Source organism: Porites lutea, chromosome 5 (assembly GCF_958299795.1).
Source record: "Porites lutea chromosome 5, jaPorLute2.1, whole genome shotgun sequence".
In the NCBI taxonomy this organism is placed as follows: Eukaryota; Metazoa; Cnidaria; class Anthozoa; order Scleractinia; family Poritidae; genus Porites; species Porites lutea.
In genome coordinates, this window is record NC_133205.1 from 1,813,925 (window position 1) to 1,831,933 (window position 18,009).

At 40.0% G+C, this 18,009-nt stretch overlaps 2 protein-coding genes across 3 annotated transcripts; one reads left to right on the top strand and one right to left on the bottom strand.

Annotated features, from left to right (window-relative positions):
* Nucleotides 1–510: 510 nt before the first annotated feature.
* Nucleotides 511–10,375, bottom strand: LOC140938986 (WD repeat-containing protein 41-like). Of its 2 annotated transcripts, XM_073388542.1 has the most exons (16): nt 10,277–10,375; nt 9,403–9,518; nt 8,933–8,981; nt 8,319–8,459; nt 8,119–8,181; nt 7,158–7,269; nt 6,772–6,840; nt 5,828–5,938; nt 5,155–5,309; nt 4,816–4,870; nt 3,778–3,847; nt 2,826–2,896; nt 2,200–2,257; nt 1,764–1,845; nt 1,314–1,382; nt 511–1,075 (listed from the first exon to the last, which is right to left on the bottom strand). In XM_073388542.1, the coding sequence occupies exons 1-16, from the start codon at nt 10,313–10,315 to the stop codon at nt 998–1,000; spliced, it is 1,338 nt and encodes a 445-aa protein (XP_073244643.1). In that variant the 5' UTR covers nt 10,316–10,375; the 3' UTR covers nt 511–997. The 2 variants fall into 2 exon arrangements, with proteins under 2 accessions (XP_073244643.1, XP_073244644.1); XM_073388543.1 differs by lacking the exon at nt 2,200–2,257.
* A 204-nt stretch (nt 10,376–10,579) lies between these two features.
* LOC140938983 (kelch-like protein 20) lies at nt 10,580–14,609 on the top strand. The gene is made up of 2 exons (XM_073388539.1): nt 10,580–11,947; nt 12,774–14,609. Exons 1-2 carry the CDS (start codon nt 10,723–10,725, stop codon nt 13,214–13,216), a joined length of 1,668 nt encoding a protein of 555 aa, XP_073244640.1. The 5' UTR covers nt 10,580–10,722; the 3' UTR covers nt 13,217–14,609.
* The last annotated feature ends 3,400 nt before the right edge of the window (nt 14,610–18,009 follow it).

The window sequence follows — 18,009 nt, forward strand, 5'->3', positions numbered from 1 at the left end:
TATAGTTATGATTATACATGTAATATGCTATGATTTTTGGTACCTTATAAAATCGCGCGTGTAACTATTGAAACTACCACCACGCATCGCATTTCTCGTCCCCAGAGCCTCCTGGAGGCCTGAGCACGAGGACCAGGAGGCTCTGGTGACACAGGATTTGAAGTCCCAGATTTTAGGACTTCCGGTCATTTCTGATTTTCTACGAGGTTTCTAATAGCGTTCACTTCAGAAGTGTCAATGACTACGTAAATTTAGGTGATTCAAAGCTTTTAAAAGAGAATCCCCCAACTTACTTTTGAATCAGAAATAACCGGAAGTCCTAAAATCCTGTGTCCCCAGGAGGCTCTGAGGACGAGAATTAACGCATCGGTACTGAGACAAAGTCCAATCCCGGCCTTTAGTGCGTGCAGCTAGACTGAGTTTATCCACAGATAACGCCCAGATTCGTGAACTTACTCACGGTCAAACGCACCATGCTAAAAACGGCGAAAAAACGAAAATCCGTTCATATGCAAATTTTTAATATAAAATTTTATTGTGGTCGAATATTAAATCTCTGTCAAATATATTTATCATATTTTCTTAATAACCAACTATAGCTTTGAGAATAAAAAGACAAAAGAACCATTTACAAAAAAATAATTTAAGCATTCCACAAGCCTAATTCGCATCGAAACGACGGTTGCGTAGGAAACTAAACCTATTCTAAACATCAGAACTTTACTTGTCTCCAAGTCAACAGTACACAGACTCTTCTTTTTCGGCAGAAGGAGCTTCCTTAACCGTCACGAAAAAAGTGACTGATTCTACCGCCAAGTCTTCATAGCCTGTTCCACGCTCCGAGATAGTGGTGAAAAGTCGTTCAGTAAAAAGAAATGCGAAAAACGCGTGGGGCCACACCGCCCCCTTTCCCAAGTCGCACGTGTCTCATTTTTCGCTCTGTTCGTTTTAATACATTCCCACTATACTACCTGAGAGCCTGGCACAGGCTAAGTCTTCACGGCGTGTTATTATCCATGGACAACAGAATTTGACGAACCATTTCGTTTCTTCTTTCCTTTTCCAACACACCATCCTAGAAAGAAAACTTTGCATTAGTTCAATATATAGCACGAAACGACTACTTAAATGGACTCACAATCAGTTAGACGTCAGGAGAATGTATGAGTACAAATGTGGTAAAGGATTGGAGAAACAGAGGAGCGATCGACACCGTGACAATGGTGATGAAAAAGAGAGAACAATTATTCTGTCTTGTGATGGCATTATATAGACTGAGTCTATGACTACACTAGTCAGACAACAGAACTCACCTTCCATAAGACAACAAGGCCATCGCTTCCGCACGAGGCAAAGCCCTCTCTACCAAGATTAACGGCCATCTTTAAGAACCAAAACAATAACATGTCATCACTTTGTTGCCACGCCTACGTTTATGCGTGAACTGAACAACGAAAAACCAGTGCGGTCTGTTTGAAAGCATAATAGATAGCGAGCCGCGAGTGTTTGGAACTCCAAGCCTAAAGGAGTCTACAATCGGCGACAAAATTAGTCGAGACACTTTGCCCTGAAGGGCCTTTCTGACGTTTTGTCGAATTCAGATGTGGAAAATTAAGTATTCCCTTCTTCACCCCTTCATAAAATGGAAGGCAGGGGAAGGTTGTGGATTGTTTTGTTCTCCGAAGTTACCAAACTTGTGTGTAGTGTCTCAAAAATTTTGCCACCGATTGTAGCTTCACGGCTACATTATTTCTTTGACTTACATTAACAGCGCCAGTATGGGCAACACACTCCCCCAAAAGTGCTGGACGAATTGGATTGTTGAGATGCTGTATTTCTGAAATGCTACAATAAAGAGAAAGCATTTTAGAGATGAAAACAACAGGAAGACGTAATTACCAATCAATCTAATGTAGGGGTTCTTACCATTTACATGGGAACACCGGAAATACCGGTTGGAAAATCAAATGGTTCGCGCCATTCCGTTTGGGAAGCTTCAGAAAATATGGGCTGTGACTTGAGGCGATGCAATTTATTCGTCTGCTCTTTTTAGCCTGTTCAGCTGATTTTGATATACTTTGTAGCCATTCGTTCTCCTACCTTGTTGAATTTTACAGTTTTATGTTTGTGCACAGCTTTCCACCCGGGTGGTTTGTGTAAATAGTAAGGACCCCAGGTGTCGAGTGTTTGTGTACTTGCCTTTTTCCGAGGAATCGTTCGATGTGCAACGTAAACGATTTCACGTCTGAGCCATCGCCTATTCAGAGAAAATAGTAAACAAAAAAAATGCAAGTGAAGTGTCAAAAGTTGATCCCCATGGACTAGAGCAACTTCTACTTGGTAAGTGAATTTGTTCGAGTAAATTGGAAAACTTGCCAGGTCTTTCCTTGACAAGGTGAGAGATTTGTCAAGTTTTCTCATTCACACGACCAAAGGAAACTTATTTTATTGGCGTTAGGGTAAAAAAGGAGGTGGGGGAGGAGAAGGGAAGTTTTCTTCTCTCCCTCTCCTCCACCTCCTTACCCGTCTCCTACCCCACCCACTTTGACTCGCTCCAACGCTTCGACTTCTTCGGAATTGAACACGGCGGCTACTCCTGAGCAGAAACATTCGCAGGGCATGTGGGAAAGTGTTCTTATCGAAACTTTTGTCGAGCCGTCTCCCGACCCAACAGACTTCCCCTGCTTCTCCGAGGATGCGACACTCATTTCATCGAGGCAATAAAACTGGTGTCAACTGAGTCAATTAAATAACCACCACAAAGTATGAACACTGACGTTGGCACTTAAAGGAGTGATACACTTTGACAAGCTGATATTACTTACAGACTAAGCGAGGATGGGGAGATCCCCAAATCCTGACAGAACCGTCTTCAGAACAAGTAGCCAGGACGTAACTAAAACAGCAAACACGAGGAATAATTAACACTAAATTATGAAATGATGATTCTCATTTCAAACAACGTTAAAATTCAGAAAATAAGCCCCGGGGCTCATTTTGGAGGGGCTAAATATCGGAATTTAATTGAAAGAACCTTACAAAAAAGCAAGCAAACAAACAATCAAACTGTTATTAGAGAAACAAACCAGTAATAGCCCTCCTCTTAAGTTTGCCAAAGTTGTATTCTTACCGACGTGATAATAGGGACCTTACGAAACTACGACGGCAACAGCATCAGTAGCGGCAAAAAGCAATAGGTTTAGTTAGCAAAACAACATCACCCTTTTTTGTGCATTTCTTTGCCGTCCCTACACAACTACGACGTGAAATGACCAAATTTGAAGTTTTTTGAGAAGGGGAACGGCAAGGCGATAAACTCTACTATCTCTGTCTGAACTGGGGCGCGGCCCACTCTATTCAGTTCCAACATAAATTCCCTTCTTTTAAGTAACAGGCCGACTTGGGAAAATCGCGAAATGGGTTGAAAGGAAGCGGCGTCTATTTTTTTAGTGACGTTTTCATGGACCTTGTCGTTGTCGGATCGTAAGGTCCCTAGTATCGTCCTTCGGCAACTTGTTAATGGCAAAATCAGAAGAACAATACAGCTTTCTTACTCCTTGACTTTGACTCTTATGATGAGAACTGCACAGGGTGCTTTTAAAATGTCAGCAGTCACTAACATTATGGATACTGTCACCTTAAAAACTGTCACCGTAGATACTGTCACCATGGACACTGTCTATACTGTCAACAACAGACCATGCAGGACCACAGTCACATGAACAATCATGTTCAAACTACTTATGGTATTTCATGAAAAACACCGACAGTTCTTACCCATCAAATAACAGAAGAGAGTGAAGTATTTTTCCATGGTGAGCATTTGTGACTTTAGCGAGACATTTTCCTAAAATGGAACAATTTACAAATCACAAACATCTACAGAAAAAGGTAAAAGCGAACGTAGTACGTAATGCCATCTCGGGGATATGGTGTTGAGAATTTTTTTTTCTGAATCGTTAGCATCATAAATAATTGAAAATTCACTGACCAGGGAGCAGGAAAAGCGGAGGAACTAAACCAATCACAACGCGTATCAACTAGCATTGTGATTGGTTTATTCTTCTGTTACTATTTCCAACTCCGACAATCTGGTTTTCGCAAGATCGAAAGCGACGGACTCATAAGAAGACTCCGGAGAAGCTGGAAACGTCCTGAATCCTGGGACTCCAATTCCAGTTGAGCTTAAGCGTCTACGATATTTTATTTCTACTAGGCCATAAGCCATAAGCGCCCTCACGACCTCAATTTATTACGACACCGATTCCGACACTGGTGAAAACCGGCCTTGAAAAGGGACAGTTATTGTCAACAAGAAATAGATTAGGACGTCCCACAGCTTGACTTCTTGCTTATATGTCATTCTTTTTTGGAAAGATCTTTGCCACACTGAATAGGTAGACTGTTCACAGTCCCCTATTTTTTCGTGAGATCGTCGAGATATAGCGCGTCTTACCGTTAATGGCGGCCATCTTGATTTTCAAATGTACCGAGGGGCGGGCGTTGGGGATTATAGCTGTAGGGGGAGTGGGGGGCGAGAAAAATAGCTCGCTTCCTCCCAAACCGCCAGTTTTGACACTCATGCAGGATGGAAGCCCGTAGCGCAAAGCCCTCGATCTTGACCATCTAACGGAAAAATAGAGACTGTGAACAGTCTACTGAAAAGGTGTCACTCTGAAGATTATTTTTTTATAGAGAGGTGCCTCTTATGTCATCGTTAAAGAATCTGTCCAACAAAATTCAAACTAGATCCTGCATATGATTTATTCCTACATATACAGTAAGAGTCCCTACCGCAATTTTGCTAAAATTTACCTGACATTGAATCGAACAAGGAAAATCCTTGACCAATTGACGCAAACATGTATCTCTGAGAAGGTCAAGAAAAGAATATTCAATTACAAATAACATATTACCCCTTTAAGTAATATGGGGCGCGTGAAAGTTAATGAGCGCGGGAAGAGACGGGCGGGCCTATCATGCCATTACCTTTCACTGTCTGCTAAGTCTTTTAAAGCGATTACTTTATTATCTTTTGTAGATAATAGCCAATGCATGGGATTTCTCCACTGACCCAGAAAGCGGAAAAAAAAAGAAGATTTTTCAGGCCTTGAAGTCAAAATTCAAGTGAGTGCGTCTGTTTATCATCCATACCTGATCTACAGTAAACACATGTTGAGTGCTGGAGGGATAAGTGTGACTGGGTCCTTCGTAATTCTTGACAAAGTTAAACTGCCTTGTGTAAGAAAGACTGTGAGTGCTCCAGAGAACGATGGCTCCATCCAGCGATGCAGAGGCAAACATACTATCTAGTATTTAAAACAAAAACTTAGCTCCTCTTACAAGAAAAGTAAAAGTTTCTGAGGGCACTTATACAAGTGTATTTTGTTTTCCTCCTGCTTATGATGATGATGACGGATTGGACATTTGTCTAGAAACGAGGCTGCTTGGATATTATATCATTGAATCCATGGAATATTGCTCCTATCTTCCACATTTGGTCAACACCAGTTGGTTACGAAGAATTGATTTTGATTTCAGAGATGGGGAAATATTTTGAATAAATAATAAATATGATTATTTTGGTAAGACCTTAAGATAATCTCCTGATATACAAAGCACGATTGCTTGGCAATGGAAATATCTTAAAGGCAACGTGAAGTTGTTTTAGTTCTAAGGCCGGAATAACTAATGTTCTACTTGTGGGTGAGTTGAGTTGACTCAATATATTTGGGTGATAATGAAGAAACCATTCATTTTCGTTGAAGTACACGTAAAGGCAAGAGTAAAGAAAAGATCCAACCGAAATGAAAAAAACTAAACCTGCCTGCCACATTGATAAGACATCGAATTGATTCCCTGTGAGGTGAAAGTTTCTTGATTTCCACGATTTTCAGGGCTTCTGAATCATCTGAAGGCCTTATTATAGAATACACCACTGTAAAAACATAATAATTATATATAGATTTAGCCAGGGCTTAAAGCGAAGCTCTCGTTTATGTCAATAAGTTACTCAAACAAAATGTAAAATCCAAGGCTCGAAATCATTTTGTGTGCCCAAGTAACCCGATACGGTTAGCTAAATTTCTGTTAAATTGAGTATCTTTATACATTAAAATTTCATCCCGGCTTACATGAATAGGAGGACGTACGTATGGACTAATTTTACAGTGTAAGATTGATGAAAGGTTGGACTACTAATTAGGCTCTGCACTTTGGAAAGATTTCAACGTTTTAAGGAGAACGTTCATTACAGCTGGGGACAATGAATCTTTCTTTTTCTTTCTAAACTTGGGTGCAGTCCCCTAGAATTCAACTCCAGGAAATTCTCTAACATTTGAGATGTTGAGCATGGGATTATCAAGGTGAGATGGGTTTGGAATGACGAAAATTCATTTCATGAGTGACGTCCTCACTGCCATCCACTGTGACTGCTTATACCCCCTATTTCAATATTACAGCCAACCTTTTTACTAGAAACCAACCTAAAATTGTAGTTTTAGAGAATTTCATGTCATAGTAATGCCTTGACAATAATAAAATGCACTAAAGATGTGTCCTGCACGTGCAGAGTTGTTGTTTGTTTATTGAACCTCTAATGGTTTATAATTCTCGCTGCTGGTGCCGTCATCAATTTTGAAAGCAGAGCAATAGCATTTGTAGCCATAAAAAAGCCTGGGTACATGTACAATCTGAGATCATCGTCAAAAGGCTATATAAAAAGCGAAGTATTCCCTCCACTAAGTTTTTGTCACTAATAAACACACTCACCAAGAGAAGATCTGTTGGAGGCTGCCACTATTCTGTTGTTTTTTATTGGGAGTAATGTGTGAATATCAGCTGCAATGGAGGCAGATAAAATTGCTCTGTACTTGGCATGTTACAGTGTAATAATCTAGCATCTTCAGTCATATAAGGAGGCAAAATTTCAAACATTTTCAAATGAAATGAGCACTCAATTTGAATGGGCAGTCAAATCATTTGATGCAGATAACTCTAAGCTACAAAATAGGCTTTAAGAAACTGCAAGTGCGTTAATCATTCATTTAAGAATTAGATGGCCGAAATGATGATGATGTATATAACTGGACAGAACAGTGACATTGTTCATTCACTAAAAATCTCTAATAAAATTTCAAAATTCAGTATGTACTTACAATGTTCACTGGCCCTGTCGCGTTTGTCTAGCAACTCTCCTTTCTCATTCCACACACAGAGATCCTGACCACCAGAAAAGAAAATTTTTTCCTCTTTCATGTTGACTAAGCACTGAATGAATAAGTAGAATACATGCAGTTAACCTAGTGGCTGCATATAGAATACAGACATTGAGCACTTTTACATTAGCAAAATGCAACAAACCCATCAGCAATTAAAATGTTTATGAGACATAGGAGGCAAGACCCACTGTCTTGAAAAACTTTACTATTATTTCCTAGTCACTGTTTACCATTTGGAATATAAACAATAAAGCAAACTAACATCATGATCACAAGCTCCATATTGGAAAGGAAAGGAAAATGGTGTTTATGCATTAACAGGGGCCTTGGGTGGGGATAGCAGGCAGGGGGTGGGAAGGGTACTAAGCCCACCAGACAGTCCTATAGCTTTAGGCAGGATGGGATTATCAAAAGAAGTTGAGGTGATCCCTCTAATAAACACTGGTTTCCATACTTGTCCCAGATAATTTGTCAAGGTCAGTCAGAGGAAGCTAAGATTTATAAAAAGTGAATATTTAGCAAGTAGCCAGGAAACCATTTGATTCAGGGATAGTCTCCCTTGCACTGTCTGAAGACACTAAAAACAGCTGCATGAAGGGAGACTGAAGGTTGATTTACAGAATACAGTGGAACCCTACCTTATGATCACCTCATTATTACGACCATATTCTTTTGACCCAAACATAAATCAACGAGCCATTTTCCTATTTTTAAGACCCCGTTAATGCATCCACTTTTTTACTATGACCAGGATTTTATGGCTCAACACTGGTCTCATTAACAAGGTTCCACTAAGTGGGTGGTGGAAGCACAGTCTTATTCAAAGACCTGCCCGTAGGTTCCAAGTGCCCTTCATTAAGGAGATGTGGAAATAAACCCCTGTACACTTACTACAAACCTTCACAGTGCCACAGTGATCTTTAATTGTGTGCAAGCACTGACCATCAGCAACATCCCAAACCTTTCACATGGAACCAAAATAGTAAGATAGTCAAGGAACAAAACAGGCTTATTAGATGTGGCCGTAACATTTTCTAAAATCTGGCTATAAAAATATCAAGCTACCGTAAAGCTAGACAGTGCTATTAACAAGGATACCAAAATAGTTCTGTCTGAAGAACCTGTCAACAACAGGGTAGCAGCTATTTCCTCATTTTGAAACTCATGTCTCTGGTGCAACAGAAGCATGCATTTAATGGGTCGTGAGTGACCCCTCAGAACGTTCATCCGTTTGCCAGTCTGTGGACAAGAATACAGCTTGTAAGTAGACAGCTCTAAAATGGTTATTTTTTGACCATTCATTGGGTAGACATGCAACACAAGAGCTGAAATTGATATAAATTGTGCGTCAGTAATTCCATCCCTCCCTTAACCCAAAATTTTGCAAAAAGTGAGAAGTAATAAGCATTAATATATGTTGGATTTAATAGGGCAGGCGTAAGTGGGAGGGGAGTCAGGGGGAGGGGGAACATGTGCAGGCGAGAGCACTCGCCTCCAAATAATGTGGCCTGGGGTTTAAGTCCCAGCTTCAACACCATATGTGGGTAGGATTTGTTGTTGGTTATCTCCCTTACTCTGAAAAGTTTTTTGCCGAGAATTCCAGTTTACCCTTCTCTTGAAAAACCAACACTCCAAATTCCAATTCAGACAGATCATCCATCCTTCAGTTTAAAGGTTAAGCCTAATTTTATTCAGCAATAGAAGTAAAAAACCTTTGCATCCCAAATGACTGCAAGATTATCATCAGATGCTGATGCAAACCTGAAAGAAAATAAAATTTTGTAGTAGCAATATTGAACCTATGCTGATGTGAAGATCAATGTACTGGAAATTCTTCAGACACTTTTTTTTACTGTCTTTGTCATGTAATTGGTTTATATTTTTCTGACTAAAATGCACAACTAATTTTACCTTCTTCATCTTTGATTAAATAGACCTAAAGTTTGTGTATTATTGTCAGTTGTATCAAGTAAAAGCGTCAGTGTTAGATGAAGAACAGATGCGAATGCATGTTGTTCAAATCTGATAACTAAGACATGTCTTCTATTGCAGATAACCACAACAACAAGAACCTACATTCTAAAGAGTGTCAGTTTATTTATCATCTTGATGGGTATACCTTAACAGCCAAAAGTGGTGTCTAATCTTATTATCAATTTTTCTCACAAAGATTTACATGTACCTTCTTTCATCAATGACTGTTAAAAGATGAACAATGTCTTTGTGAGAGGAGAGAAGTCTCAGCTCTGTGAATGGGTTTCTCGGTTGATCATCTTCAATCTCTGGTACAGCATCACTCTGTAGACAGTAATGATGCCAATGATGAAAGATGCAAGCTGAGGAGATTCGCCAGCATTGCAAACTGACTTGAGTTGTCTCAGGGAGTGGAGAAATATAACTTTCAGGGAGAAGGGGGGTAGGGGAGGGCACTTTTGAATCTTAGCTATATATTAGGTAGTACATGTATGTGCTGCTGGGTGGTAAGTGGTAGGGTTTTGAACAGTTTTGTGCAGGATAAAGTACTGCACCTTTGAAAATCAGTGGCTAAGTTCAAATACCAGTATTTGTGGGAAATTAATCTGTGGTATTAAACAATTAGAGATTTTGGTTGGGGATAGAATTGCAAATTTTGGTTCTTTTTGTAGAATAGGGTTGAAAAATTCGGCTGAACATAGTTTGGTAGAGGCAAAGGCTTTCAGTGCCCAGTGGCACACTCTCCCCCGACCGACAAGTATGAAGTATTTTTGCTTGTCCCGTTTCGTTGAAAGAAAAGGAAGGAGACTGTGACAGGTTGGCATTCCGGTGTCTGGCCCCTCCTCGGAAATTCCATCTTCGTACCCAGGACTTGTGGAATATTACATTAATTTTTAAGTACACTGCCTTTAGCAGGGTAAAGAGCAAAGGAAGACTGGGGTTATACACGATTCGTCTCCGCATTCCTCAGATGTAAGTTAAATTATGCTCAATAATACATGCACAGCCAAATAAGTTCACCAAATGATACTCCAAGCATGGCGGATATTAATAAATTTTACGCACGACAAACATGCTAGTACCTTTTGGCTTCCTTTGCTGTCTTGCCTTTTGCGGAACATATCTCTTTACTAAACGATGATTTGCAAGAATCCAGTGAGATCATCCGCCATATTGCCGAGTAGGCATGGAATGGAGCAAGCAAAGATGGGAAGTAGAATAAGAAGTGGGAAGGGAGGGACAGTGAATTGTCGCGTGTTATTTTCTTGACCCTGAACTTTGATCTCACACAAAATAGTTCGCATTTCGTATCAAAAATAACTTCTGATGGGCATGTTATACATATTTAGCCCTTAAGTTAGGAAGCAATAAAAGTGCGTTCAAGCATGTTCGCATACTGAAAAGTTCATTTCCTTTCTCCAGTCCCTACAGTTCGAGATCAGCACGCGGTCCCCTTTGTTTTGGAGTAACAACAACAGAAGCAGAACGCGTCGTGTTGGCCTTTCAATGAGAGCGTTTTACCGCCACAATGGACTCTACATCAGTTGTAATCGTGGAAGAGTCTCTTCCAAGGGATATTATGGAAGTTTTAGATAGCATGCGACGAAGCAAAGAGTTGTCCGATGTTACGCTTGTCGTTGAAGACCGCGAAATCGTCGCTCATCGAGCCGTTTTGGCGGCATGCAGTCCTTACTTTAGAGCCATGTTTTTGTCTGGGTTTTCGGAAGCCAGCGAGCAGAAGATAATCCTTAAAGAAGTCGATGCTAATGCGGTTGAACTAATCGTGGGATACTTCTACACTTCTGAACTTGAAGTGAATGTTTCCAACGTGGAAGAAATACTGCGAATTTGTGTGCTGTTGAGACTGAATTCCCTTGTCGATCACTGCGAAACTTTTCTTCGACGCAACATGACCCCGGCCAACTGTGTCGGTCTTCAGTTTGTCGCAGATCTTTTCTGTCTTGAGGAATTAAGCCAACATGCTAGTCGCTTTGCGCTTTGGCATTTTGCAAGCGTTTACAAAGAAGAGGAGTTCAAGAAAATGCCATACAAACAGCTGAAGGATTTAATTAAGGATGATTCACTGAAAGTTCAGTCGGAGGAAATGGTTTTTGAAGCTGTATTGCAGTGGATTTCGCATGACACGAACGCAAGGAAGGACTTTGTCCCTGACATTATGCAGTATGTAAGATTCCCCCTTATGAATCTTCAGTATTTACATGGAAGTTCTTCCATCCAGAAACTCACACGTGATTTTCGCATGTGCAAGGAATTGATCCGTGAAGCTATTAGCTATCAAACGGCTGTGGAAAGCAAATCAACTACAGCTATCGATAATTTCCGCGTCAGACCTCGCATGGCTTCAGAAGAGATTTTCGTCATAGGTGGCTGGTCCAATGGGCAGAAAATAAGTAGTGTCCAGTGCTTTAATGTGGACACTTTGGAATGGACAGTAGTTGCTGGCATGTCGGTTGCACATGTGTCCAGAGAGGATTACATTAGAGTGGTTGCTGTTGGTGATGAGCTCTACACTGTAAGTCGTTACAAGGTTGGCAAGTACGACCCCATAGCTAATTCGTGGATACAGGTAGCAACAGGCCCTGATGTGCAGTGTAAATGGGCTGGTGTCTGTGAGTATGAAGGTTACATCTATGTTGTTGGGGGACACAGCAGTATGTGTGCCAAGCAATTTGACACAGAAACCATGATGTGGAGGTCTTTGCCATCAATGATGTATGCTCGCTACTATCCAGGTATCTATTACTGCTGACATTGTTCTTTCTAAGGGGTTATTCACATGATACCGAAATGACTTTTGTTCTGGAACAAGTTCATTCCATCTTCTCTACATTTGTTTACATGATACCAAAATGGCATAATTTTATTTCTGTACAAGTCATTCTGGAATGAGTTTATTCCAGTCTTCAATCGCAATGAAATTTTCTTTCTGGTGAGAAATTTCATTCTGGTATAGTATCATGTAAACTGAAAATGAACTTCATTCTGGATTGAAAATTGCAAAATTGTGTAGTCTGGGGCAAGTGGCACATGAGTGATGCACTGATCTGGCGCATAAACCACACATGCGGGAATGCCTTAGAGCTGGTGTGTACTTTGTCATGTGAATGCAGTAAGAACTTGTTGTTATATACAGCTGTAACATAAAACAGTCCCTAAAGTTATTTGAGTTGGGAATTGTTGCACAAAAGGCAATGATACACTCACACACAGCTTATGACCTTGCTTGGGATCAAAAGAGCTGTTTGTAATAGAGAGGTACTACACTGCTGCCATCAATTTTCAATAATTTATTGCTGGCTTCACAAGCAGGTAGATGAAGGAAATCCTGAACAAGCTCTTTGGCTGCATATTAGGCCTCTTCTTTTTTTGTGTGTTCATGAACCCTGACAAAGGCGTTGGCCAATATCTGACCATCTTCATCTTTTGATTGGTCATTGCAGTCCCGGTTTGTGGAAGATAAAACTAAATAATTGCCAGTCACTTAATGTGTCCTCATCTATAATAAGATCCCAGAGACATAAATTTTTTGCAAAACTGTTATTATTCATTATTTTACAGGTGTAGGTGTGATGAAAGGGAAGATTTATGCTGTTGGAGGCTTAGACCATCTGTGGGCTCCACTGAACACTGCTGAGCGATACAACCCCCACACAAACCAGTGGGAAGCCATCTCATCAATGAGCACAGCTCGTTGGAGTCTCGGTGTTGCTGTTCTAAGTGAGAAGCTGTATGCCATTGGAGGATCTGACAACCGAGAATCTTGTAGTAACAGTGTTGAAATGTATGATCCTGGTACTGATACATGGAGCCAGTCTGTAGCAGCCATGAATGCTGGCCGCCGCTGTCTGGGTGTTGCAGTTGTGAATGATACCATCTATGTGGTGGGTGGTCGTGTCACCAACAGTATTGAATACTATGATGAGGAAAGGAACACTTGGGTTGTAGTTGGTGCTGTCAACACAAGGTGTAACTTTGGATGTGTTGCATTAAGAATTTTGTAGACTGTATATTGTATTTTGTGGGTATGTCGTGTTTTATTATTTATTGTAAATAATGCAAAGTGGCATTAGTCCAGGGCCAGAAATTCTGATCAGACTGTCACCAAGTGTGACTTAAAATTGCATGCTGGCAATGAGATTTTCAAAACTGGTTCAGTAAAACTCGATGTGTAATTTTTGGTACATCTTTTTTTTTCATCTACAGCTGCTGTTGTTTAATGTCAAGTGGTGAGTCAACAACAAAGTTGATATTATTGCCTGATTAAGTGGCATACAAAATAAATTGCAGCTCTTTCAGGCAGTCTTACACAACAATGTGTAAGCAGTTTTGTTTATTTTAGGTTAAACATTTTGTTGAAATAATTTAAAAAAGAAATTGCCTTTAGCTAGTCACATCCATACCTGAGACCCCCAGGTGACTTTGCCACTCTTTGCATCTGCTAATGATGTCTGTAGCTAATATAAAATACTGACTGTAGTGTTGATTAACTTATTTTGTTAAGTTATCTTTAGTTGACTCAGTACATTGGCAATCCCTCTTTGACTTAATTGCAACAGGCAGGAGCCTCTTGTATCTCCAGCAATTAGTCATTTGAGGTTATCTGTATTTTCATAGTGGATTTATATAAGCACTTGTATTCATGTTCATTAATAGATAAACGTACAACATGTTTATACTTTTCAGTGCCAAATGTATGGTAAATTAAATTTACATTAATAGTCGTTTTTAGTGTGAAAGGTCACGTTTTATGTTTTTAGCTTGTGAACTTTAGAATATTCTGTTTACTAATCATTCTGAAAGCATGTTGTTCATTATGTGCAGACAGTGATGTATTTAATCTCCTTGTTCTTTCCTGGCCCTTTTTTATGGACACAGCTCAAAAGAATTTTTTAAAAAGTGACGTAGGTAACAGCAATGTGTCATCACAATACAATTGTTTTTACCTCAATTTGAATTTAGCAAAATATATTCTTGCAGAGTTTACAAAAGTCTGAAAGTAGACACACTATTCCCAATCAGGTTTAACACTTGTGTGGGTTCTTATTTATTCGTTTTATTGGTTAAATGCCAGTGCTATATTATAATAATGACTAATTTGCTCAAGACGTTTGGTTTTTTGGAGAAAATCACACTGACCATAAAACAAAGGCTTGACTGTCTCTAACTGAGATCTCAAGTAAACATAAACATGTGCTATTATAAATATTGTAATTTATTATGAATAGAGGTGCACTTTAAAAGTATTAACTTATAGAAAAGTATTATATTATACAACTTTTACTCAGTCAACTGTATTTATTGGTAATATTATTATACGTAGAGTTTAACTTGCTTGTAGGTGAAACCACATATATATTAATGCAGAGCACAAGTAAAGTTGTAAGTATATATGCAGTGATGTTTCCACATTTCATAAGTCCTACAACATTTTTATATCCAGCAACCGTTTCCTTAGACTTGTCCATTGCGCAAACATTGCAATTTCAAAAACTCTCAGTTTTTTTAAAATTCTCTCTAGTTTCGATCACAAATATATCTGGACTGAGCCAAGCACAACAACCACAGAAAACTAAATAATGAATAAATCAACCGCAACTAGTATTCAGTTACACCCCTAAGCGAGACGACGAGCATCCCCAAACCCTTTTATATGCGGAGCCCCCACCCCCGGGAGTCAAGCACGGCTGTGCGAGTGATTCCGGACCTCTTACAACAAAATCAAAATTTCGTCAGCCTAATTTTTTTTGTACGGAGACTCTGCCCTAATCGTGATAGTCTGGGACCAGGCTCTTTGTAAGGGGTCGACCATTTGAATTTTGAGGGAGGATATGGGTGATTTGCTGAGAGGAGAAAACGACTCGAAGTGAGTGTCTGAAGTTCAGGCTATTGGGGATAGAATTTTTTTCACCGATATACAACGGTGTAAGAATTTTTCCAGCATTATACCCTAAAAGAGATATTTTTTTCGGTGCAGGAAGTTTTTTGCCTGGGTAATTCCTTGCCAGATTTTTTTTTTCAAAATCAGTCTGGAATCCCGGCAGTGTCCGGAATCCGCCAAAGTTTTGCTTGTGGAAGTTTGACTTTGAAAAGTGGAAGCCTGGGCTTTGGAACCCGGAATACAACTCAAGGAATCTGGAATTCACTCACGATTGGAATCCAGAATCAAAGTTCCACTATCAAAGAATCCGAAATGCAGTACATGGAATCTGGAAACCATGGCGTGGAATCCAGAAACCAAGACTGTTGCCCTTAATACATGGGGCGACACCTTAATTAGAAGAAAGAAGCGAATCGCCCCACGTGGCATTGGCAGTTCATCCCGTTATTTTCCTACAAGAAAAAACGGGCGCGCGAGAAGGAGACACGTGTGTCTCCCTCGCGCGCGCCCATTCTCTCTTTCGCCCACGACTTCCAAGTGCCTGCTAGGCAGGCTACTATTTTGCTTTTTCCGTAAATCAATCCCTCAATTCTAGGATACATAGATACACATATTTTCTCTCAACTAGCCTTCAGTCGTAATGCCGTTTTGAATTTTCTTTTTAGGTCACTAGATTAGAGAGTGGTGCAAGCCTTTTTAGGCAGTGGCCAACTGAAAAAATAAAACTTAACTGGGGCGCGTGTAAGTTTTGGGGTGGCAGATCAGAGATTTTCACCACTGCAAGTGCAAAGGATAGGTTACGGAATTTTTAAAGATGGTAGATGGTCTAGGTTCGCTGGCCAAAACTTTACTTCCTTAGACCTCGGATCCTCTTAGAATTAAGGTGGTGAAATTCCCATGCATGCAGGCGGGAAAAAGTGCGGAACCTTGGTTAATCGTGCTTTATGGAGACTAACGTCCCGACTGCGATATCGATGTAGTAAAGCAGGGCTCCATGAACGAAAGGGAAATCTTGCGGCGCTCTTAGTGTTACGTACGTAACCGAGCAGCGAAGCGAGAAACGAAGTAGCCCAAGCTATCCTCGTTTATCGCATAAACTGAAGGCTGGTCAGTCCCGTTTGGGAAAAATGGATCAGGACTCTGCGCGGAAGTTTAAGGAAGTGAAAAACTTCTTTCCTTATCTGAACCAGTGTTGATGGCCGGGATCCCTCACAACCGCGATTCCTAAGATAAGAGACTCACTGACTGGGAATATACTAACGGAGATTCTTCTGGAAGAAGCTATTTGCTTTTGTCTTGTTGCTGCGCAGTCGCAGCTTCAACCCACTCTTGGGTCGGTTGCCATTTCGTCCGTCGCATGTTACTCCAAGCCGATTTGCTTTGCTCGGAAATTTTTCGTAAGGACAGTTTGGGCTAGGTTACCCAGTTTTTTTGTTAATATTACAATAATTTTTAGAGATTTAAAAGATTTTCTAAGAGATTTTTAGAGAGTTCTTGGAGAAATTCTAAAAGATTTTTAAGGATATTTTTAGGGATTTTTGTAGCTAAGCCTAGTCGATGACTTAAGGGATTCCCCGATATCTCCCCGCGTGTGATGGTCATGCCCCAGTTTTGTTCGTGATTATTCGCCTTCCCCGCACACCGCAGTGTTATGATGCCACTACAAGAAATTACTTCACCCATTTACCTGTAATTGTAGAATATCCGAGTATTTCCTCTCTCCGGGAATCATTTCATAGTCAAACTCTTGTGTTTCATGTCCACATTGGGGTCCCCAAGTCCCTATCTCTGTCAATTCTTCCCAGTATTCTGAATATCGTGGCACTTCTATCTGAAAGATCTTTTGCGCAAGCATATTCGATATGAAACCCTTCATTTAGTCGAAGTGCTCGCGAAATAACAAAGTAACACTATTGTTAAAAAAAGCCGTCGAAGTAGAGCTTTCACGGTTGTTTTTAGCAAAAAGCTGTCATGAGTTTTTCTTTCTTCACTATAAAACTCATGGGAAACTTGTGACTCTCGTCTGATTGAGCACAGAGATTAGTACTCTTAATTTTTTCGGCTTATTTTGTCGCTGCAAGAAAAACGGCGTTTATCTTTGATAAACAAAACATAACAACATCTGTTATTTATACTATAGTTATTAGAGGAGACTGGTTATGAAAAGCGGCAAACATCAATGATAAAAACAACAGTGCTGCAGTTTATGTTGGAAGCACCCTGAAAGTGCACAATCCTTTGTTTTCTGTTGGCAAATTGTTACGGAATAAATTAATGCAACGTTTTTATTGGTCAATACAATCAAAATGATCGGAATTCTTTTGAACGTTGTGCACTTTCAGGTCCACAAAAACATATAACAAAGGAGTCTGACGGGTTTCATAACCATTCCACTCAATTAACTATGTTTATACTGATTCAGTTAGTGAGATGCAACAGGAAAGTAAATGATTACTTCCTGAAACATTTAAAAACATACTTCTACTCCTGGATTTTACTAGTACTTATTGCCTGAAAAGCAACAGTTATTTTCCCGACTTTCCCTTTTCATGAAATTCTTCTTTCGTCTTAAATCTGGAGAGCATGAGCCAGCAGCTTAATGAAAATCGGGAGGGTTGGAAAGTGGCCTGCACAAAAGGCTTCAAAATTCACATACTTGGCGATAGCAGAGTAATTCTGAGACGGATACAGTCTTTGCGACGGATCAAGGATTTATTGCGAAGTGTGTGAAGACACGTATCTGGAGGTTTAGGGGAACATGACCCCTTCGCCCTGAAAATTTTATTTGCCACGAATTCGGTGACTAAATTATGAATCATTAGCTTTAGTACCGGCTAAGGTTCATTAAATTCGTAATTGAATAGTATCCAAACCAACTGAAATTGAACATGAAACTAGGTTTCACACACTGCCTCA

What these genes read in the sequence shown, in the direction of transcription:
- LOC140938983 (XM_073388539.1), top strand. Translation starts at nt 10,723, where the DNA reads ATGGACTCTACATCAGTTGTAATCGTGGAAGAGTCTCTTCCAAGGGAT. An exon ending in GTATGCTCGCTACTATCCAG is followed by an intron (nt 11,948 to 12,773) that starts GTATCTATTACT and finishes ATTATTTTACAG; the next exon opens with GTGTAGGTGTGATGAAAGGG.
- LOC140938986 (XM_073388542.1), bottom strand. Translation starts at nt 10,315, where the DNA reads ATGTTCCGCAAAAGGCAAGACAGCAAAGGAAGCCAAAAG. An exon ending in ATGTCTTATCAATGTGGCAG is followed by an intron (nt 5,310 to 5,827) that starts GCAGGTTTAGTT and finishes TTTAAATACTAG; the next exon opens with ATAGTATGTTTGCCTCTGCA. An exon ending in TCCCCATCCTCGCTTAGTCT is followed by an intron (nt 2,258 to 2,825) that starts GTAAGTAATATC and finishes TTCTCTGAATAG; the next exon opens with GCGATGGCTCAGACGTGAAA.